At 34.8% G+C, this 23,714-nt stretch overlaps 1 protein-coding gene across 1 annotated transcript; it reads right to left on the minus strand.

The window, feature by feature from the left end:
• Positions 1 to 599: 599 nt before the first annotated feature.
• LOC142983004 (uncharacterized) lies at positions 600 to 22,522 on the minus strand. The gene is made up of 16 exons (XM_076129764.1): positions 22,402 to 22,522; positions 13,089 to 13,274; positions 11,833 to 12,060; positions 11,247 to 11,411; positions 10,184 to 10,369; positions 9,463 to 9,625; positions 8,606 to 8,840; positions 7,819 to 8,046; positions 6,335 to 6,449; positions 5,650 to 5,835; positions 5,071 to 5,298; positions 4,545 to 4,709; positions 4,017 to 4,202; positions 2,718 to 2,880; positions 1,236 to 1,470; positions 600 to 828 (listed from the first exon to the last, which is right to left on the minus strand). Exons 2-16 carry the CDS (start codon positions 13,269 to 13,271, stop codon positions 600 to 602), a joined length of 2,895 nt encoding a protein of 964 aa, XP_075985879.1. The 5' UTR covers positions 13,272 to 13,274; positions 22,402 to 22,522.
• Between the last annotated feature and the right edge of the window lie 1,192 nt (positions 22,523 to 23,714).

Here is a 23,714-nt window from a genome sequence, read left to right on the forward strand (position 1 = left end):
TCTGTGATACATAAGGAAAAAACAACGCCATTACCTCTATCATTCAAATGCCGTACTCTTAGACGCTGAAAGGACGCAAGATCAATTTATAGAGAAAGGATAAAGCCTACAATAAACGCAGTTTCTATAGTGCTATCTCTCAAGATAGAACTTGAATCGCTTTCATAATATGTCTAAACTGTCACAGGGATATTGCTTATCTTAGTTTGCAACTATTTCATGACCACTGTGCTGTACATTGTCTTTTGAGTAAAACGATGGTGATTAATACGTTATGACAAGGCAGCAATGTACTGCACAGCAGCTGTCAAATTGACGTACTTTACTCAACTAAGAGCCCTGCCTCACTAGAACGCCATGGCGGCGTCGCTGGCTATGTATCCAAGCAGTAAATATTGAAATGTATGTCATCTAACTCACATGGCGACAGTGTGGCAAGGTGACATTTCAATACTAACTGCTTGGATACGTAGCCAGCAACGCCGCCATGGCGTCCTAGTGAGACAGGGCTCTAAAAATCATAATACGCATGCAGGACTGGTGAGAGTACAGAAACAAGAAATGAATACTAGAAAAATCTTTAATAAAATTAATCAAAATTACAGTTCAGTCTTTGGATTGTTCTGATGCCACTCTTGGAAGGCTTTCACTGCTTTGAATACATCTTCTGAGAACACCTTCGGCAGCTCGAAGGCTAAGAAATGCCCTCCATCATCTAAGACTGTCGTGTCGATGAGGTTGGGGAACTTCTCTCTTAGGACTGTAGGAGATTGGTAGAAGAGCTCGTGTTTCGCTTGAAGAGCCCATGTTGGGACGTTAGTAGGGATCCTGAGGAAAAACAAAAAAATATTGCAGTTTTGTAATAGAGGTGGCTGTTAACTAGCATGTTCTGATGAAGGATTGAAGTTAGGCAGGTAGCAATTGTAAAATCGTTATCAAACTTTACTTTAATGTAAATGAGAATAGACATATGTTTTAGCCTATTCATTACAACACGATTTTTGTAATAACGTCAGGTGGATTCAAAATAACAAGACCTTTACATTTTCTCAAGAAATTATAAGAATATTTCAACCAAGGTACTAAATTGAAGTTTTAAATGATGTTGAACAACCGATGTTGGTCACCAGTATCCGAAGATTTAGGTATAAAACTTTAGTTGTTTAAATTGTAAACAACAATTCTGACGAATTAAAAACATCTTTCTCCTCTTTAAAGTAGGTTAAAATACTTACTGATCCAATCCATATTCGATAGTCTTCTTATTTATATACTCAGCGTAGTATCTGATAGAAGTAGCGATGGAGTTAGAAGACCAGTAGACCATCAAGTTGTCGATGAGCTGGTCTTTTGTAAACTTTTCACTGAGACCACCGTCGGGACGTAACTTGAATGCCTTGTTGGTCCAAGTGGAGAACTTCTCTAGAATGTACGCCAGAAGACCAGCTGGAGAATCTGACAGGGGAACACCTGGAAAAGGAACATGATAATAGTTACTGGGTATTAAGGTGTTAAGATAGACCTAATAAGAAAGCTGCTATCGCGGAAATGTTTGCCAGTCGGTAAGTCGTTTGGTCTAATATTAACTACTAGCTGACCCACGCAACTTCGCTTGCGTCACATTAGAGAAAATATTATAATGGGTGACAATTTCCCCGTTTTTGAAACAGTTTTTCCTGGTACACTGCTCCTATTGGTCATAACGTGATAATATATAGTCCATAGCCTTCCTCGAAAAATGGGCTATCTAACACTGAAATAATTTTTCAAATCGGACCAGTAGTTGCTGAGTTTAGCGCGTTTAAACAAACAAACTAACAAACTCTTCAGCTTTATAATATTAGTATAGATTGGCAACTGCTGACAAGTTTTTGATAAATTTTAAAGTGGAAATAATTGAAGACCTAAGGTCAAAAATATGTCTGGTTTATCAAAAATTCTAGCTAGAATCGAAGTTTCGCTTGAGTCAGTCTGTAATTTTTAATATTCTGTTATATCTGATGACTTTGCAATAGATTTAAAGATTATTTATTTGGTTTATTCATAATAAAATAATCCTTTGCTTACCTAAATATTGGATGGTATCAAAAACTAAAAATATACTTTCAACGATTAGATGCCGATATCAAAATTTGTCGAATGCACCATGAATATACAAAAATATACCTTCATTCATAAGTATCATGCTTGACTTGATAATGTAATATTTAGGCCATTCATACTGACAATAATTTTACCTAAGTAATCGTATTATAACATTACATAATTAATTAATTATTTTTTTGGACGTTGTACATTTTTTTTTGTAGGATGACAATTATATAATTCTAACAAAAAAAAAGCAACTTTAAAGCAAATTATTCAATTACACAAATTGCATGTGCTTTTTCTTGCTTCTAATGATACTAATGTTGATAGCTATTGTTTGTCTCCTGGTACCACGAAACATACCACTAATGTCACCAAAGTTAGGCTATATTTGAGGATCATTCAGACCTGGATTCCGATTTAATTTAAATATTTCAGGGAGTACCAGCATTCAAATATAAAAAGATTCGTCAAAATTGAAATTGTAAGTTACGAGAATACTAATACGAATTCAGGTGTCAAAACTATTTACTTATATGTTTAATACTATACTTCCAAGCGGCGTTCTTTGGTCTTTACCTATCATTGTTGAAAAAAGCATGTTATTATGAATGTATAATACTGCTTACCTAAAGTATCAGGTTTAGTAGCCTGAAGATGCACGTAGCCAAATTCTTCTAGCAAGTATTCAATGAACGTTGACAGTGGGTACATTCTATCAGCTAAGTGACTGTCCACTATTAGTGACGGGATGAAGGCACCCACCACGGTTTTCATCATGGCGCAATTATGCTGTAGCGAAGAACAAAAATAAAATACAATGTAGGAATAGCGTCAAGACTTCGCGGTCTTCTTACTATTTAGAAATAAAAGGCATAACAAATTATATTGGTCTAGAAATTATATGTTTAAGAGTTCTTCAACCTCCTGGATACCAAAAAAAAAAAAATATTCAAGTGTGTACATGTCTAAAAAGGTCATAATTATAGGTATGATGATGGCATCCAGGAGGTTAAGACAGTTCTTGGACGTCTGTAAAGTCGTTATCCCGTTCTTGATAGATTAAGGCCTTAAACTAGCCCTCCTCCCCCATTTTGGAGGTAATTTCTTTAACCAAGAAGCTGTGGTAGATTTGGCATTAATTCCGAATAATATAGTTTTTTCTGTGATACCTTTTTGAAATTACTATTGGTCTATCAATTGCCATTCTTCAATCAACTTAATTCAGGCAATAAAATCCGTCGTTAATAACATTTACGACGGATTTTATTGCCTCTATTTTTATATTATTATCTGTACAAAAAACTTTTGTTTTAGTTAACATTATCTTAATAGGTCCAAATATTGCTCAGTTAATGCTGACTCAGTTAAAATTAGAGTCCAGACTTTTCAAGGCCAAATCATTTGAATCTTTGTACCGAGATAATAAATATTTGAATCAGTGTTTTCAATTGAGATACTGCTACATCATGCTTACAATTTGTAAGATCATTGTTTTTGCTGGGCTTGGGTGCGTCAAGAGTGTCCGTTCAATCAGGACATGAGTACTTAGACTGTTATGTCATTGATTGCAATTTTATGTAATAAAAATATTGTCACACCGTTTTAAGCCCTACCGTGTACTAAGGTCCGATATTTTCATTGAAAATGCCCATCAGTATAAGATTATCAATGTGCGTATATGGGCACGTACGTTCTTTATTTTCGCACTACGGAAATTCATTGGAATGGTATGCAGACATGCCAGTTGACTATTAAGGCGCAGGACCGATAATTTTATATGTTTTACAAGGCTCCAATTCTCTGAAGGCAGGTCAATAGATGTTTTGAAGTTAAACTATGGCTAACGTGTTGAGAAAATCTTGGCTATTTGTAATTTTATATGGTGAGCTACCCGGCGAGCTTTCACTCCTGTCTGCTAAATTTACCTGAGACATGAGCATATTGGAGTGATGTCCTAAGATATCTTCAGGGTACAGAGTGGCCAAGGTTGAGGCTATCACTGCTCCAGCATCTCCACCCTGGACGTAGAACTTGTCGTGACCTAGTCTATTCATCAGGTTCTTGAAGATAACTGCTGTTTGTGGAACGGAGAAGCCTGGGCGAACTGCCGACTAGAATAACATAAATCAATTCATCACTATTGTTTGAACAATGTTGTAATTATTTCGTAAGGAGCCCCTTAGGGCGAATGAGGTATACAAAATGTTGAATAATCCGTCTCCCGCTTACTTATGCAGCAGACTGTTTGCTACAGCTACTTTAATTAAGACGTAGACGGGATGATGAATTTCAGAATCTTTTAAAATCGTGTTTCTGTGTGATCTCTACTTAGTGGTTGGACTTTATGATATGACATTGATCTAAAATGTGAATTATATCAAAAATTCCGTTTATAAATTTGAACAACCAAAATCTTCTGATTTTTTACCAAAAGCGTTTCTTGATAAACTTACGTCAGAATATCCAAATCCTGGTATACTAGGTGCGATGACCTCAAACACGAAGTTGTAACCTGGATTCTGCTTGGTCAAGAGTGGGATAGCTTCGTAGAACTCACGGACTGATCCTGGCCAGCCATGCATTAGGAGTAAAGGAACCACTTGGACATTGTTGGGCACCTAACAAAGAAAAGTGGTGGTATTATTTTGTTATAATGGTAGTTTTATGTAAGTATAATATATGTTCTGACACCAAGAGAATGAAACCCTGGTGTAAATATTAGAGAAGTAATTGAAGACTCAGTTAATTATACTAGTCATCAGTTTGGTGGACAAGAAAACAACTTTCAATTTAGTTCACAGAAAGATTTAAATAAAATATGATAGAAGTTATTGGCTTAGATGTGATTGTACCTGTTAAGTGATTTTTAACAACAAAATATAAAGATCCAAATGCTTGGATTTTATAATTCACATTGCTTCTGCAACAAAAGTACGAACAACAATTGTATATTTAGTAATATGAATAGGAATTACTCACCTCTGGCTTTACTCTGATGAAATGAATATCCAGACCCTGGATATTGGTCTTGTACTGCGGGAACTGGTTGAGGAAGTTCTCTCTCTCACTGAAGTTGTATTTATCAGCCCAGTAGGTCAGCCAAGAGTCCAACTGACCAGTGTTGAAGCCATATTGGAAAGCAACTCCTTCGAGTGGAGACACGAAGGGACGGTGGTTCTTCAGACGGTATTTTAGGTCCTTTATCATCTATAAATGAAGAAAACATACATAATCATACTAATTATACAAGAAGGCATAAAAAGAGGTACGTAATACACCCGGTTTTGATGTTGATCACATTATTGATGCTGAAACGTGGACTGGGTGTTATAGGGTGCAAGCCTATTGTCGTATACCAGGCACGTTACCAACAGGGCTGCTTATGAGAGATATTCTAATGTAAATTAAATAGCTCCATTGCACGTTGCTCGACCCGGGCATTGGACCCAGACCTCGGGAAACGGAGTCGTATTCACTACTGGCCAGAACCAACATTCAGTCAACAATCTTTCGATATTGAATCTTAAAGTTAACTACATAGAGTCGAAATCTCCTTACTGCATCATCAAATTTGATCTTGAACGGTCTAATGGTCTTGTCTTGCTTTGAGACAAGGTCTTTAGGACCCCACCACTCTTCAGGGTCGAAGTACGGAACGGTGGGTGGACGACAGCTTTGCCAGGCAAACCATACTCCAACGCTGGCTATGGCCACTGCTAGGACTTTTACTAGTGTACCCATGTTCTGTAGAATTAAATAATTATTATAATAGATTGTTTAGTTTTGTCAGGACCGTAACAAGTGGCTTTCTTTAGTCTATGTCTACTACGGCGAAAAAGGGGAGATCTTATGTTTGTAGATAATGTTCACAAAAAAACGACTTTGAAGCAAAATATAATTTTGTAGCACCACCAAACCAACATGGTAATATCGTCAATGTTGACAAAGTTACACATTTTTAAGGAAATAAAAAATAAACGATTCGATCAAAATTCAGATCACATGGCATTGAATAAAACAAAAACGTCCAAATCGGTTCACCTAATAAAAACTCTACATTTTGAATTCAAAAATTTGCTTAAGCCGGTAGCCAATTAGTACGTTTTTTATGTGTGTATCTGTATGAAGAGTACGTAACAACTCAGTCCCGGCTTTTGTCAATTGATGTGTTATGTCGAGTCAAAGTCCACAAAAGATGAAGAATCACTTGTGAATCACACTAGTTATATTATTATATACTTACATGTAATTTTGATTTTATACCACTATATATAATATAAATAAAATTTATTAACACGACTGCTATCGACAATCGTTGCAAACTCACTGATTGTGTAATGTGTATGTTTTCTTGTTTACTCAAAATATATCAGCAATTTATATATTACCTGGGTGATTGATCGATTATTATCGTTGAAAACCTTAGGGGGTCTTACGTAATTTTACGGGATTTGATCTATTTTAGGGGGCCACTTGCCGCTTTTTCCGTCTGTTTAAAAAATATTTCGTATATCTTGGTAATTTGACAGTTATTTTATATTAAAGTGCGAGGAGTAATGTGTTTTTTGTGTTTCGTGACTCAAAGTCTTAATGTATAAAAGTATTAAATGTCTAAAAATATTAATTTGTTGGATTGGATGATGTAAACAAAATTGAATTTAAAAAAATATTTAACTGGGAACAAGTAAGTTTTCGAAATATATGCAGGCCCCATTTCATTTTAGGGATGTGCATGCCGTTACTTCGATTATTGTTGAATTTTTCCATCCTTTACCACTTCATGAGCCTGGTATCTTATGGGTTTGGGTATCCGTATTTAAGTATGTAGATAATCTTCTTTATCAGCGTTGCTTGCCCACAGTAGAATATCTATAGCTAAAATGAGTACACGTTAACTTTTAATTACATTAACATCTAATAATAAATCATGATATTAATAATGACAATGTTTTATTTATTTTTTATCGTCGATTTATTTACGAAAACAAACAGACTTCACTCATGATGAGAGAGCAGTTTAAGAGTTATGACATAATAGATTACATAGATTAAAGCTACATAGGTAAATACATACATAACATCACGCCTGTTATACCCGTATGTACACCCTCGTTTCGCAACTAATGAGCCTGCCATATACTGGGCACGCTACTAAATTAATGACCTCTTCTAAAATATTCTAATATATCATAAAAATGATCAGTAGTACTTTTTCCGACCCAGGAATCGAATCCGGGACCTCATGTTCAGCTGTAAGCAGCTAACGTAGATAAAATATATAGTTATATTTTTTTGCGTTATGCAATATTGTCGTTGGTTTGAATACAAATGTGATTCGTTCATTATCAAGGCCATTCTCATTACCTATCTCAACTGGTTCTTTTTGGATCGGATTTTATGATTAAACCAACTCCACGTATTTTTATGTATTCCACAGAATTTTCTTCATTTCGGAACATACGTGTACAGTTAATCCTGACAACCAGTCTTACGTGAAGGGTATCGTGTTATAACCCCTAGGTTTGACTACCGGACGGAGCGACTGCCTAACGGACCTCCACCACCCAGTCCTAGAGGGCTAGGCAGTCGCTCCGTTCAGCTGTAATCAGCAAGACTGGAAGCCAATTCCAATATAGTTGAAAAAAGGTTAGGCTGATGATGATGACTAAGGTTAAAAAAAACTCTTTTAAAAACCATTTATAAAAACTTTAATAAACCCTTAACCATTACAGTTCAGTCTTTGGATTGTTCTGATGCCACTCTTGGAAGGCTTTCACCGCTTTGAACACATCTTCTGAGAACACCTTCGGCAGCTCAAAGGCTAAGAAATGCCCTCCATCTTCCAGGACTGTGGCATTCAGAAGATTGTGGAACTTCATTCTTAGGACTGTGGGAGACTGGTAGAAGATCTCGTGTTTCGCTTGAAGAGCCCATGTTGGGACTGTAGTTGGGATTCTGTGAAAAATAAAATTATTTTAATCAATTTTTTTTTCGTAACTCATTATTGTCCCACTGCAGGGCAAGGGTCTCCTCCCAAACGAGGGGGAGGGGTTAGGCTTTGAGTCCACCACACTGGCCAAGTGCGGGTTGGGGACTTAATTTTTTTATTTTAATCAATAAAGTAGTAAATAGTTTGAGTCCTTGCATTCACTTTAGCTGACTTAAACCGAAAGGTATATTTTATTTATCTTTATTGTAGTCGTTCTTATTTGTACTATACGATAAGGTTTCCCATTCTACTGCGCCGGTCGCTTCTGTAATATCGGACACTGCAAAGCGACGCTGATGTGTGCGGGAACTGTTTCTTTCAGTAAGCCTGCGGTGAACTCTTATTTCTTTCGTGGGGAGTACGGAAAGTTTTGTGTTTTTGTATAAGACGACGTTGAAGAAAGTTTATTGGCGAAAAAAGATTTTAATAGGTCAGTCTTACTACAGTCATTAAAAAAAATACTTTTACGAATCACGGCCAAACTGGGATCAGTCTAAGTTTTATGATCAGTTAAGGGAAACATACTTATCCAGGCCAAAAGCAAACATTCTCTTGCTCATATTCTCGGCATAGAACCTCATAGAAGTCGTGATGGAGTTAGTAGACCAATAGATCATCAAGTTGTCAATGAGCTGGTCTTTCGTAAACCTCTCACTCAGTCCACCATCAGGTCTGCTCTTGAAGCCACTATTAGTCCAGGTAGAGAACTTCTCCAAGAAGTAAGCCATGAGTCCTGCTGGAGAATCTGTCAAAGATACGCCTGGAAACAAGAAAAATATTATCAGAATATATTATTTAATACTTTTACTTTAATCTATGTCTTATGTTGGATTGAAAGATAATTGTTTGCTGAAAGATAATAATTCAACCGGATTACCTACATTTCTTTATCTTTTCAAGGTTACGGCAAATAACAGTACGACTGTTGGCAAAATGTAATGTGAACACTCAAACTGAGATAGCAAACTTAAATGTAGAGACTAACCATTGGTGTAGACTTTGTATATTTGTAGAATTACGGCTGTTTGCACCACTTCTGAATTAGTATCGGATAGTCTATCAGGAGGAATTTTGCCGTTTTTAAAGTTAAGTGTTAGATAGGTTATCCTATCCTAAGCTGTGAAAAAGCGTCGTTTATCTTCTTTGTATTTCACAGGTTGATTTAAACTTGATTGGAGGAAGAGGAGGCAAAACATGAATTAATTAGATCGAACTTCATGCACATTTTCACAAGACAGTTAGGGAGTTTTCCGATCTCCTCAAATTATTTGCGTACATGATACTATACGGGGAATGGTATATACATATATCCCTTTTCTATAGATCTAAAATATATGTAAATAATTTCAAGCGAATCTCAAGATTCTACAAGGTATACTTACCAACAGTATCAGGTTTAGTAGCCTGCAGATGCATGTAACCGAATTCTTCGAGTAAGTACGCGAAGAATTTCGACAGTGGGTACATTCTGTCAGCCAGGTGATCGTCCACTATGAGGGACGGGATGACAGCACCAACCGCTGTTCTGATCATGGAGCAAGTGTGCTGTGAAGGAAATAGAGTACTTTCTTCAATCGAATTTCTAAACATTAGGCTGATACATTGAATTGCTTTCCTGAACACTGATACATTAAAATTACTTTAGTAACATAATAACATCTATTCTAAGTTACATGGTTTCCTGATTAAATAAGTCCTTAAAAACAATCAGTGTGGCATCTGTGATGGCGAAATTGTCATTTTTTATATTCACTTTATGAAAATCTACCTATCTAACCATAAAAACTCTCGAATCCCAATCCTTAACTATAAGTCATTGCCACCAAAGCAATGATTGCCTGAGATTTTTGTTCTTCTTCAAACTACACGAATTTCCGGTTTCTGAGTCGCATTTAGCGGTAGTTTATCTATTCAATCAGTTTTTTTTTATATCATCTCAAACTATAGAATAGATAAACTACCGCTTAATGTACCTACCTCAGAAACCGGAGGCTAGAGACGCTTTTAGTTTATAAATCGTCTGATAAATAGGGTAGAAATAATTTTAAACTTAATTCAATTGTTCCGAAAAACGTCAATAAAAGATTTTGTGAAGGTTCTTACCTGAGACACAAGCATATTAGAATGATGTCCAAGAACATCATCCGGGAAGATGGTAGACATAACTGAAGCGATAGCCGCGCCCCAGTCTCCGCCTTGCACGTAGAACTTCTTGTGTCCGAGCCTGTTCATCAGGTTCTTGAAGATCACGGATACTTGGGGAAGACCTAGGCCTGGACGGACAGCGGGCTGGAGAACAAAAAAAGCATTAAGTTTAAGGCAATTAATATTGGCACAGGATGGCAGGTTAAGATCATCGTAATAAACCTTGCCATACTTAGGTGTCTTGCACCTAATGATTATGTTTCTTCTGTTTTAGAACTGGGATCCAAGCTGTTGTGGTGGCATTCCTGGGCCAGCTCGAGGACTCACCTAATCTAATCATTGTTCCCAGTTTCTGTCTATGCGTAGGTATATTGACGACAGGTTATTTTTAGGACATTTAAAGCAAGTGACTTTTCAGTCAGCATATCATGCAATATTACTTCAATTCTGGAGAATTCAAGTAATATTGCAGGGTTTCTGGTTTCAACGAAAGTAGACGCCACATAATACGCAGCATTAAGGTTTACTTTAATATCATTAAAATAATAATATGTTATAGTCATCATGATTTTTACCAGTTATGATAAGTTAAGGATGACTTATGTCTAGAAATAATCAAAACATCGTACCTACTATATTTGGGTTATTTAATAGGGTGCTCATCATGATGACGAAGATATCGAATTTTATACGTTAAAGGTATGACACTCGATTATTATCTGTTAAAGTTTCCATTAAGTAATCTTGCTGTAATCGTCTAGTTTACCTACATTTTCAAAAATTGATAATACTAATATTATCAATAAGTATTTTAAATTTTTAAAGTCCAGTTATTAAAATAAATATGACTGTTTTTGAAAAGTTATCCTAGTTTTGGAACTATTTTTTGATAAAAACCGGCCTAGAATTTAATTGTAGTAGTTTCTAATTATTCTGCTTTTTTAAACATAAGATATTATTTATAATTAAGATAGAATCCGATTTATAATAAATGTGTTAGTCTACAGCAGTTTCTACTTACATCAGAAAATCCATATCCAGGAATGCTGGGTGCGATGACCTCAAACACGAAGTTGTATCCTGGAGTCTGCTTGGTCAGGAGTGGGATAGCTTCGTAGAACTCACGGACAGATCCTGGCCAGCCATGCATCAGGAGTAGAGGAACCACTTGGACGTTGTTAGGCACCTGAAGAAGAAAGTAAAGATAAAAATCTTATTAAAATAAATTGTAGTTGAAGAGCATAATATAGCCTAGCTCAATAGACTATTCAACAAAAAAAAATATTTCATTTCGACACAGTAGTTCCTGAGATTAACGTGTCTAAACAAACAAATTCTCCTGCTTTATGTTATGAGTATAGATTAATAATGTGAGTAAATTGGTGACAGAAATTCTTCGGTGTTTAGATTGTCCCGTCGTACACGCGATACTATTGGCTGATCCAAAATTCTATTGTCTTGAAGTTGATTCATGGTCATTTTGAGGTATTTGGAAAGTACTTACCATTTTATTCATTAACCATGCAACTTCAAACATTTCCATTTTTTTTTCTTCTTTAGTTACCTTTACAGCATAAAATTTAAGGATATTGAGTATCAAAACTTACCTGTGGCTTAACCCTGATGAAATGAATATCCAGCCCCTGGATATTGGTCTTGTACTGAGGGAACTGGTTGAGGAAGTTCTCTCTCTCGCTGAAGTTGTACTTGTCAGCCCAGTAGCTCAGCCAGGAGTCGATCTGAGCAGTGTTGAAGCCGTACTCGAATCCGACTCCCTCGAGAGGAGGGACGAAGGGACGGTGGTTCTTCAGACGGTATTTTAGGTCTTTTATCATCTAAAACAATTAATGACTTTAAATAAGATTATGACTTTAAATAAATTATTCTTATTGTGTTGTGTGTTATTATTCGTAACATTAATTAATGATTTAAAAATCAACTTATATTAGTGCCAGTGTATAATACAAGCTTACAATTGATTAACAAAAGTTATGTACAGAAAATCCTTTCGAATCTAGACATGCACTTTTGTAATCCCGATATTTTAATTTGGGTTAAAAAAAAAACAATATTTATACGTATTTGTGCTGTTTCATAAAATAAGAAATTAGAAATTTCTCTGCAGCACGACTTTTCTTTTTTACAAAACATTGTTTCCTAGCTTGTGTATACTTGGTATATTGGTCTTGACGTCACAAAATTGATAATAAATTATTAAGTGCACTTTACACCTAAGTGTATCTATTTTAGAAGGTTACTTATCTAGTTAGGTAAGTAACAATTTTGAACAATCTGTCTCCTTGCTATGATAACTATTATTTATCATTACGATAACGTTAAGTTGGATGTCTGGTAAGTATTACGTATAGGTAATATATACAATACTAGCTGACCCGCGAAACTTCGCTTGCGTCCAAATAAGAGAGAATGGGTGAAATTTTTCCGCGTTTTTGTAACATTAATTACTGGTACTTTGCTCCTTTTGGTCGTAGCGTGATGATATATAGCCTATGTCCTTTCTCGGGTATCAAAATATCTCCATACCAAATTTCATGCAAATTGGTTCAGTAGTTTAGGCGTGATTGAGTAGCAGACAGACAGACAGAGTTACTTTCGCATTTATAATATTAGTATGGATTTGATTCGTTTTATCAACTCCTTGTGGAGACAGCCCTTAATTTATCTGAGTCAGGGAAAAATCTACCCTTTTCCTTTCAAACGCATATAAAACGTATAGGTACATATAAACGTATTAGTTTTATACATCATTCATATTATTATTCAACGAATTTCAAATTAAATATCAGGAGTAAACCAGCAATTCAATGAAAAATAAACCTTAATAAAGTAACATTCTCCTTACCGCCTCATCAAACTTGACTTTGAACGGCTTGATGCCCTTATCTTGCTTGGAGGCCAGGCTCTTCGGTCCCCACCACTCTTCAGGGTCAAACTGCGGGATGGTTTGTGGACAGCAGCCTTGCCACGCGAACCAGGCCGCTACACCCGCCACGGCGACCGCTAGGAGTTTTACTAGGAAACCCATGTTCTGTTGGAGAGAAGACAATTTAAGAATAATTTTATGTATATTTGGGGCTATACTCAAAAGTGGGTGCAAACGAGCTGATTAAATAGATAGATTATGTTTGCCTTCGAGGTGATTTAACTCTGATCTAAAGCATATTTATCCTATTGATATGGCTATGTAGTTTTTGTCGTACATAAAAAATATTTGTAAAAAACATCGAGCGGCGTTTTGTTTTTCAAGTTGGTCTGCTTATACTATTAAGGCCAAACTATAAGAATTATGGTCACGAGGATTATGACTATTAAACCTGGCTTGAAAAATCGAATTTAATAAAATACACCGAGTGAGTTTATAAACCTGGGTTTTTTTAATAATCAAGGTGTTGATAAAACTTAGTATCGAACAAAAACAAAATATGTGACGTTTATATATGTATTACCTGACCTTAGTATCTATATTGCATAGTTGTGTAAACAATATTATGTACATACATTTAAACAATATATTTTATAGTCTATTTTATTCTATTACACATATATCATCTCGAAACAAACAATTCATGCTACCAAGCAATAAAATGGTAGATAGTTATTTTAGTCCGGTAATCGTTCATGCGTCGTTGCGCCCCATTACACTCAGTCCCGCCTTATGCCATCATGTTATAACATCTCTTACTTATAGAGCACTTCTGCACTATGCTTTAAAGGACCGGCTTTCACACGTTTAACTGATGTTTATTATGTACGTGCCAAACAATTTCGTGTCACAATATATCTGTAACATCCACCTTAATTGATAAATTTTTTTTATCAAAAATTCAAAAATTGGTGACCATCCATACTTCCAAGAAAAACGTATTTAATTTTAGGTCTTCAAGAGACACTCTGAAATGTATCATTTGTTTAGATACAAATGAATACATTGCGGTGTATCTCATTGCCATTGGTTATAATTTTTACATAAAATGTATAATCCATAGCCTTATGAAACATATACTTAATTTGATTTTATTTTAATTTGGTAGAGAAAATAGGTAAAACGTCTGTGGATTGACTAATAACGATCATCACCCATCAACCATCTTAAAAAAACAATTGTAACTGCATTGTAGCTTATATTTTACGGTCATTCCAATTTTGAGTTATCAGTCAGCAGTTATTTACCGGTGTACAGTGTAAAAGTGCTGTAAGAAAGCAGAAAACCTAACATAATATTATAATGCAACGGGTCTTATACAATGTACACTCAGTGAAAACCAAGTGAGGGTAGGCGTCGAAACTCGCGCCGCAAGAAGACGACGCTTAGCAGCCACATCAGTCAGCTCGTGACCACGGTCGTTGTAATGCGATCGAAACGTCGGGCAGCAAATAAGGTATCCTAACCTTTAAATTTTCAATCGCGTATAAGACCCGTTGCATTATAATATTATGTGTACTAGTCGCGAGAGTTTAAAAACATTAAAACCTAACATTCTAATACTTGCTAATAGCAGCACGTAAGCGAGTGGTCGCTGCAGTTACTACCGGTAACTGAGGAAAAACTGAGACAGACATCTTCCTAGTTAAGTAATTAGTAGGGAATATATTACATAAGAATTGGTTGAAATAAAATAACCTATTAATATACCACTGCTGGGCAAGGGTCTCCTCCCGGAATGAGGGAGGGGTTAGGTCCCGAGTCCACCACGCCCTGGTGAAGTGCGGGTTGGAGACTTTGAATACAATTATTTGATTTTTTTTAAAGCATTTTAAACGTAAATATATAAAAAAACGTACCAAATATACAGCCAATATATCCATTAGAGAATTTAAAATAAGAATTTTCACTTTAATCGAACGTCAACTTCAGAATAACAAATAGAAAATTCTACCTACACGTTTCGTCTCTTTCATATCGCTTCTGCGAGAAAGAGAAAACGCTATTACTTGTAGTAGATAAATACCAATTCTGGCCTTTGACCGGCTATTAACAAACAACGACTTATTGAATATTAAAGTTGAATAACATTTGAAATTGAATAACTTTTGTGTAAACGAACATAACATAATAATGTGGGTAGGTCCCCGACTAGGTGGTCCGGCGACTTATTAAGTCATGGGAAGCCGGTGTAAGCCGGCAGCGCGAGATCGGATGTTGTGGACAACTTTGGAGGAATATGCCCAGCAGTGGACGTCTACAGGCTGGTTTGACAATGATAATGATGATCATGTTGATGATTATATTGAGACGAACATAACCAATTATAAATTAGTGACTAAATGATGCTCATTTGGTAGACTTATATATGGTCCATTATATTCAATAAAATTTGAATTTCTATTAAAAGAAATACAGTTATGTCATGAAATAAGAAATAATAATAGAAGTTAAGTTATCTAAAATAGAGACTAAATCACCAGAACAATGAAGCTATGAAAGAATCTATTATAATATATTCATAGACCATCAATATAGAAAAGTATAACCACTAAGATAATGTGATATTTTTTAAAGTTGAAGATTTCGTGAACGTGGGAATTTTTAAAGTTGCATAAGGTTTCTGTCAATGCGGTCTATAATTCATACTGAACGTCAGTGCGTCATACGATACCAAGTCTCAACAAAAACCGTTTGATATAATCGGTGATATCCTTCGAAAGGTCAAGAGTGAGCGACTGGTGACCTTGACAGCACCTCTCTTAATCTAAACCCAGTTAACTGCCACGATAACACGATACCCCTGGATAAGACCGACTTGTCAGATATTCGAGCTTCTCAAATATTTTTGAAAGTAACAGCCGTGATCCACAATTTAATGTGCCTTCCAAAACACGGAGAACCTCGATAGGAACAAACTGGTTACTCATCCGCTAACCAACCGTGGCAAGCACACTTAACCTGGCATACAAAACTCTTTACTAAGTTGTTGGAATATAACAAATGAAACTATATGTATGTCTTATAACCACGGTTCTTAGGTAGATAACTAAAAGGCCGGTTCAAAGATCAGTCATGTTTACTATTAGTAACTAGGTAGAGGTATACTGATTATAACTATGTACAGTTGAAAGCATAAATATGTATACACCGTCACATTTTTAGTAGCAATTATTGAAGTCCAGCAATAAGCCATGACTTTGTCCGCGTGAATGTTAGTTTAAATTTTCCCTCTTATAAGTAATAGCGTGATGCTCTATAGCCTTTCTCAATTAATTATTTACGACAAAAATATTTTTCTAATTTGAGCCAGTAGTTCCTGAGATTATAGAGTCAAAAAACAAACTTTTTAGTTTTATATTTATTTGTAAGTATAGAAAATGTATAACTAGATAATGCTGAAATAACTACTGCATATTAATCTATACTAATACTAGCTGACCCGGCAAACATTGTTTTGCCATAAAAATTAAATAAAAAAAACATTGTCCAGCGGACAAAATTGTGAATCTAAACCATTCTCAGATCCCCTTGAACACACACAAAAAATTTCATCAAAATCGGTCCAGTCGTTTAAGAGAAGTTCAGTGACATACACATTTACAGAAGAATTTTATATATAAAGATTATAAAGCTGAAGAGTTTGTTTGTCTGATTGTTTGTTTGATGTCAGGATCTACTGGTCCGATTTGAAAAATTCTTTCAGTGTTAGATAGCCCATTTATCGAGGAAGGCTATAGGCTTATATATCATCACGCTACGACCAATGGGAGCAGAGTACCAGTAAAAAATGTTACAAAAACGGGGAAAAATTTCACCCATTCTCTCTAATGTGACGCAAGCGATGTTGCGCGGGTCGGCTAGTTTTACAATAACTGCGTATTATTTGTTGATCGAAACAAAAAAATAAACTGTTATTGCATACAAAAATATGATTGAAAATGTCACAGTGTGTACATATGTCTGCTCGCGACTGTACTTATTATAAACTTGTTCTGTTATTACGTGGCTATCGTTGTTTTTATAGTAGACTAAGGTCCAAGGTTCGCAAAAATGTTGAATAATATACGTAAGTAGTAGGTACACATATAGGTATTTCAAGATAAATGCATTAAGTCTTATCGATACTTGTTGTAATCGATGTTAACATATAAACGAATGTTATTGTACAACTGGACTCAAGGCCTAACCCCTCCCTTATTATGAGAGGAGATCTTTACCTAGCAGTGGGACGTTAATGGGTTATTATTTTTTGTACCATTATAAGCCTGTAATAGCTAAAGGTTATCTATATAACAATGGATCGCCAAATGTGTTGCCAAGAGCAAAACTCAAGAACGGTTCAAGCAATGTGACTTTTTGTTTTTGGGAAATTGTCTTAAATGCACTGGAAAAGTTTTGATGGAGAGAAAAATACAAAAAAATATACAACGAAAGGTAGGGAAGGTTGATATGTTATGTTCAATAGTAGCGTTCTTTGGGCTTTGCTTACTCCAATGAAAAATTAGCATGATCTTACGTATTTATTTATTTATTTTAAACTTCATATAGGTACATGTGTATTCATTATCTACCAGTCTACCTTAGGGTGATGGATGTACCTTATATTTGTACATAAATAAAAATAAATTTAACCCATTACTGTCCCACTGCTGGGCAAGGGTCTCCTCACGTAATAAGGGAGGGGTTAGGCCTTCAGTCCACCACGCTGGCCAAGTGCGGGTTGGGGACTTTGCATGCCCTCAATAAATGTATTAAACAAATTTTAGGCATGCAAGATTTCCTCACGATGTTTTCCTTCACCTTTGGAGCATGTGATAATTATTTCTAATACACACATAACTTCGAAAAGTCATTGGTGTGTTGCCTCGGGTTCGAACCTGCGACCACTTGCGTGGGAGGTGCCAACTTATACCACTCGGCTATCACCGCTCACATAATATTTATATATTGTATTAATATCCAAAAGATTGTAGTAGGCAATAATAAACCTGTGGCCAGACGAGTTCATATGTTAACTGATATGACATCATGTAACTCAAGTCGTCGCATGAAGGTGAGGTGACAATGACAGTCGTGTTATAAATGTAAGATAGTTTGTGCACGTGACTTTGTCCGTTAAGACGTTCAGCGTATTTGAAGACTAATCATAGACTAATGTAACAAACAACTAAAGGAAATAATATAGCCTATGACTCTTCAAATAAGCTGTATAATTGATATGGCATTACAAAGTAGTTATACAGGGTGTCCCAAAACTCAACGATATTCCGAGACAGGATGAAAGGCCAAGTCATACCGGCTATAGGAAAAATAAAAAAAAAATCCATATCACTTAGTTCAGCAATAATAGACACTTTTCAAAAAAGTTGAAAATCCACACCCTTGGTCGCATTTTCAAGTCCTGTGATCACCAATGTCACAATATCGCTGTGTTTTTTTTGAATTTCGTGATCTTAATTAAATATGCTATTAATCGTATAACAAATTAATGCACAAAACATTGTTAATTTAATAAAAAAAGTTAAGTTTTAGTGAGTCATCTTTCTCAAAAATATCGTTAGTCAACTTTGACGCCTCATACTGAAAAGAAAATGTACTACACTACCCTTGGCAAGTTATTTCAAAAGTTGGCGCATTTAATCAAGATTTCAAAATAGTATAACACTTGCCACTTTTCTTGCCATTAAAAATGATATTTTTATTTGAACGAAGAGTATCCTCGCAAATGGATCGGACGCAGTGGTACAATTTTATGGCTTCCTTGTTCTCCCGATCTTAATCCAGTAGATATTTTTTTACTGGGAATGCTAAAAAGAAAAAGTTTATTCGAAATCAATACAAAATCTATCATAACTTAGCCAGAAAATCGACACATTGTCAGAGGAAATAAATGCAAGGAATTTTGATTGACCGGTGCAAAGGTCTTTTGTAAGGCGTTGCAGAGCCTGAATTCATGCTACAGGAATACAATTCGGAATTATTTTAGTATAATGAGAATAATTAAATAAGATCGATGGTTCGTTCATTGTTTTTTTTTAATTATTATAACCTATTATGTTTATTACATTAAATATTTGTTATGGACTGACTCAATTACATCTTTACTAAAAATAATCGCTTTCTTCTGGCACGAATACAGGCTTTGCAACGACGTACAAAAGATTTTTTCACCAGTCAAGCAAAATTCCTTGCATTTATTTCCTCTGACGCTGTGTCAATTTTCTCGCGAAGTTCTGATAGATTTTGTATTGATTTTGAATAGACTTTTTCTTTTATGCATTCCCAGTAAAAAATATCTACTAGATTTAGATCGGGGGAACGAGGATGCCATAAAATTGTACCTATGCCTCCGATCCATTTGCGAGGATACTCTTCGTTTAAATAAAAATAACATTTTTAATGGCAAGAAAAGTGGCAAGTGTTATACTATTTTGAAATCTTGATTAAATGCGCCAACTTTTGAAATAACTTGTCAAGGGTAGTGTAGTACATTTTCTTTTCAGTATGAAGCGTCAAAGTTGACTAACGATATTTTTGAGAAAGATGACTCACTAAAACTTAACTTTTTTTATTAAATTAACAATGTTTTGTGTATTAATTTGTTATACGATTAATAGCATATTTAATTAAGATCACGAAATTCAAAAAAAACACAGCGATATTGTGACATTGGTGATCACAGGACTTGAAAATGCGACCAAGAGTGTGGATTTTCAACTTTTTTGAAAAGTGTCTATTATTGCTGAACTAACTGATATGGAATTTTTTTTTATTTTTCCTATAGCCGGTATGACTTGGCCTTTCATCTTGTCTCGGATTATCGTTGAGTTTTGGGACACCCTGTACATATAAATACCGAACGATACTCTAGTACTGCTCTTTCCTACTGGTGTCTGGTATCGTAGACTAGGAGACTAACTACAAATTGGATTGTGTGACTCAAATCTTCAGTTATCTTTATAAATGTCATAGAAATTGGTTGGTCGTTAGTTCGATTCCCACATACAACAAAAAAAAAATGCTACAGAAATTCTGATTCGAGCAGCACTTTGTCTAAATTGTTTTAAGGAGAAAAGTCTCTGTGACAAAGAAAAAACGGTTAAAAAAGTTAAAAGCAATTATTCTCGGTCATAAAACTTCTATAATTTATAAAATATTCGCATTAATAATGTGTTAAGTGACAACAACGAATGTACATATATTTCGTAACACAATACAAGGTCACGAGTGACAATTAAACGTGGTGAGTTCAAGTCCAAGGATTCATTAATTAATAGCAATTCTGAGGTAATTAATGGCATATGTAATTGGTTGGAATTATCGAAGATTGAGATTGTTTTTTCATTGTTATTAGTTTTCTATTTTAAGTCCCCAACCTACACTTGGCTAGCGCGGTGGAAGCGTAAACCCTCCCTCGTTAGTGATCCTCGCCGAATGTCACGGCTTAAAAAAAAAGATGAATGAGTAACAGCTCCTCAAATGCCTGTTTGACGTTATGGATGCTTCCAATGCTGTATTAAAAATGATAATAAGATGTTCTAACAGTAAAGGAACCATAACAGTTCTAAAAAAAATCTTGAAGTAATGCAAAATCTACAGCCATCACTTGGTTTTGAAAACTTGAGGCTAATCCCTTGTCTCATTCCGGGAGTTGACTATTTGTATTGTATATCTTACTTAAACCGGCTTGTTTTATTATAATATTATAATAACCAGACTTGCGAGTTCCAAAAACAACAGAATCTGTCGTCTATTTATTAAATTTTTTTGTTGAATTTTAAAATAATAATAGTTTTTGTATCAAAGTCTGATTTCATTTCATATTAAAAGACCCCTTGTCTGTATTAAACAATCATAAGATCTTGTCACATTTCTAAAAGGATTATTTTTAACACTTATTTTGTTAATTTAACTGAATTTTGTGGCTGAGTTATGTGAGTCCGAACTCTCTCTCTTTATTTTCCATGCCATGAATCCCGTATGATATTGGGGTCAGTATTTCTAATGTGTTTTCTCCACTTCGCGTAATTCTGGACATCTCATCTTTTTTGTTTTGTAGGTGTCCGTAGAAACATAAATATTGATAACCAGTAATGTTAAGAAAATATATAATACAAGTGTTTTCACATAGTATTACACTTATCTTGAGTTTTTATAGGTGTTTAAAAATAAATCGTTATCTTCCCTTTGCGTTGTATAACAGTGATTGTTATTGTAGTAAGTACATTGTTATATACATAAAAGTTATGTATACATATTATAATTAATCAGTTAAAATATGTACATCTTTTGTTAACTTGATATAGTAGTAAATCAAATCACGCCTGTTAGCCATGAGGATAGGCAGGTACCAAATAAATTCAAACACCAGCTTCTTTTAAGGTCAATTTGGGCATCTTTGAATCATTTGGGTAACATTGACAGTGGAAATTTGAACTAGTTTCGATTATTTTTTCATATGAAACCAACACAATTGATAAAGGTTTATCTTGGTTTTGCAAACTTTTGACTTCAACAGGTTGACTGTACTTTATTTTCATTCATACATGCTTACCGGTTACGAGTACCTAATACGCATTTGACTTTACGAAAATCATATAAGTACTTAATTTTGACTACCTGGTACCTAGAGGTGATTTCGTCTGTAAATCGTCTGATAATCTTACTTATTTATACGTGATAGGTATCATTATCAACATAACTACCTATTAATTAACATAGCATCCTATTATTATCTTTTTTTTTTCGATTATAAGCATGTTTTGTGTTACTATTTTCCTTATTATTGTAATAAGAGTGTGATATTTTTTTTATTTCAATGATAAAAAATATTACTACGAAAGACCGACTTTTCTAGAAATAAGTAGGTAATTCTATTAAAGAAAAGTGTTTTTAATATCAATACAGTTTTTAAATAAATAAATATTATCATAAGCCGGCCTTTTGAGAAATAACTTTACTGTAGAATCTACAAGGAATTCGCAATGTCTCGAATAAACTTATCTCACTATGGAATAATTGATCGCAGTATAAAATGATACCAAACTTTTGCATTTATAACATAACAGCATCTTTACCAAACAAACTGAAAAATACCGCACATTTTTACTTCAAAAACACTTCAAAATCAACAACTGAACACAAAACTATACATCTTTTCAACAAAATGTACTAGAATATATACAAAAAAGGTTTAAAAGATGTAAATAGAATGTATAAATCAACTCACGTGACTGTCCGGCCGCGGCGACCGCTTGACTGACTCAGTGTTATGTTTGCACAGAGTATTACTGTATATGATTATGTATACGCATTATCAAATAGCCGGTAGATAAGTGGGTTGCCAAGGCAGAGTTGTTTTTGAAGAAAAAGTATGGAAAATGTAAAATAGTAAATATAGTCTGTGGCGCAGTCGATAGATGATTCGACTGCTAACCACAAGGTTTTGGGTTTGATCCAGATCGCTTCTGCCTTTTTTAGGGTTCCGTACCCAAAGGGTAAAACGGGACTTTAATACTAAGCCTCCACTGTCTGTCTATCTCCAGGCTGTATTTCATAATCCGTGATAGCAAGGAAGCTGAGATTTCTCACAATTATTGATGTATTTCTGTTGCCGCTATACAACAAATACAAAAAATTGTAACAAATATATTATTAAGGGGGCCCCCATACAACAAACGTGATTTTTTCTTATTTTTTGCTCGATATTAAAAACGGTATGTAAGAGGTAGACGCTTCAAATTTTCACAGACGTGTATTACGTGTACGTATTTTTCTTGAACAAAAAAAAACAATCGAATTTAGGAACTAATAACTTGAAAGTTTTACAATACGCTATTTTTATGAATAAAATCAACATAAAACAAGTTCACTATTCCGTAGTTTATCTTTGAAGTTGAATGACCTGTCAAGGCAGTACCGTGAGTGAGAGTAACTGCAGTTAGTTAACTGCACTTTGAGAAAGTAAGCTCACCTTTACCTCGATTCTCTACTACTATCGACTACCGACAACCGGCTAGCTATCGAAATTTTGACATTTAGAATGTACTGTCAAAATATTTCCTACGACACCCGCCAGAGGCGCTGATCAGATTTTCATACAAAATTTCCCGATGACAGGTCGGTTGTCGGTAGTCGATAGTAGTAGAGAATCGAGCTACTTATCACTTGTTATATACCTAACACATTCTTATGATTTGTTGACTCTGCATCTGTCAGCTTTAAAACGTTCATTAATAAATTTAGATTTTAATTTATTAGTCTTAGTAGAACAACGGTATTTAAAGAAGCGAGAATCTTTGGTAAGTCTAAAAGGTGTATCGATCGAATAATAATCACTCAAAAGATCTGCGTTTCATTTTTGTCCTATAATGTTTTAAATAATATACTTTGTTCTCTCGTAATTTGTAAAATGATATCGTCACTATGTATGTCGTCACATGATTTAATTAACATTGAAAGGTTTACGTGAGTTACTTACGAACTAACAGTTATGTAAGTACAACCTAATGATAAATTATAATATATGTTTTTTTTATATTC

The sequence above is a fragment of the Anticarsia gemmatalis genome, chromosome 23 (genome assembly GCF_050436995.1).
Source record: "Anticarsia gemmatalis isolate Benzon Research Colony breed Stoneville strain chromosome 23, ilAntGemm2 primary, whole genome shotgun sequence".
NCBI lineage: Eukaryota > Metazoa > Arthropoda > Insecta > Lepidoptera > Erebidae > Anticarsia > Anticarsia gemmatalis.

Coding starts and splice junctions, on each gene's coding strand:
- LOC142983004 (XM_076129764.1), bottom strand. CDS start 13,271: ATGGGTTTCCTAGTAAAACTCCTAGCGGTCGCCGTGGCGGGTGTAGCG. Junction 12,061..13,088: donor AAGTCAAGTTTGATGAGGCG/GTAAGGAGAATG, acceptor TAATTGTTTTAG/ATGATAAAAGACCTAAAATA. Junction 10,370..11,246: donor CTGGATATGGATTTTCTGAT/GTAAGTAGAAAC, acceptor TTTGTTCTCCAG/CCCGCTGTCCGTCCAGGCCT.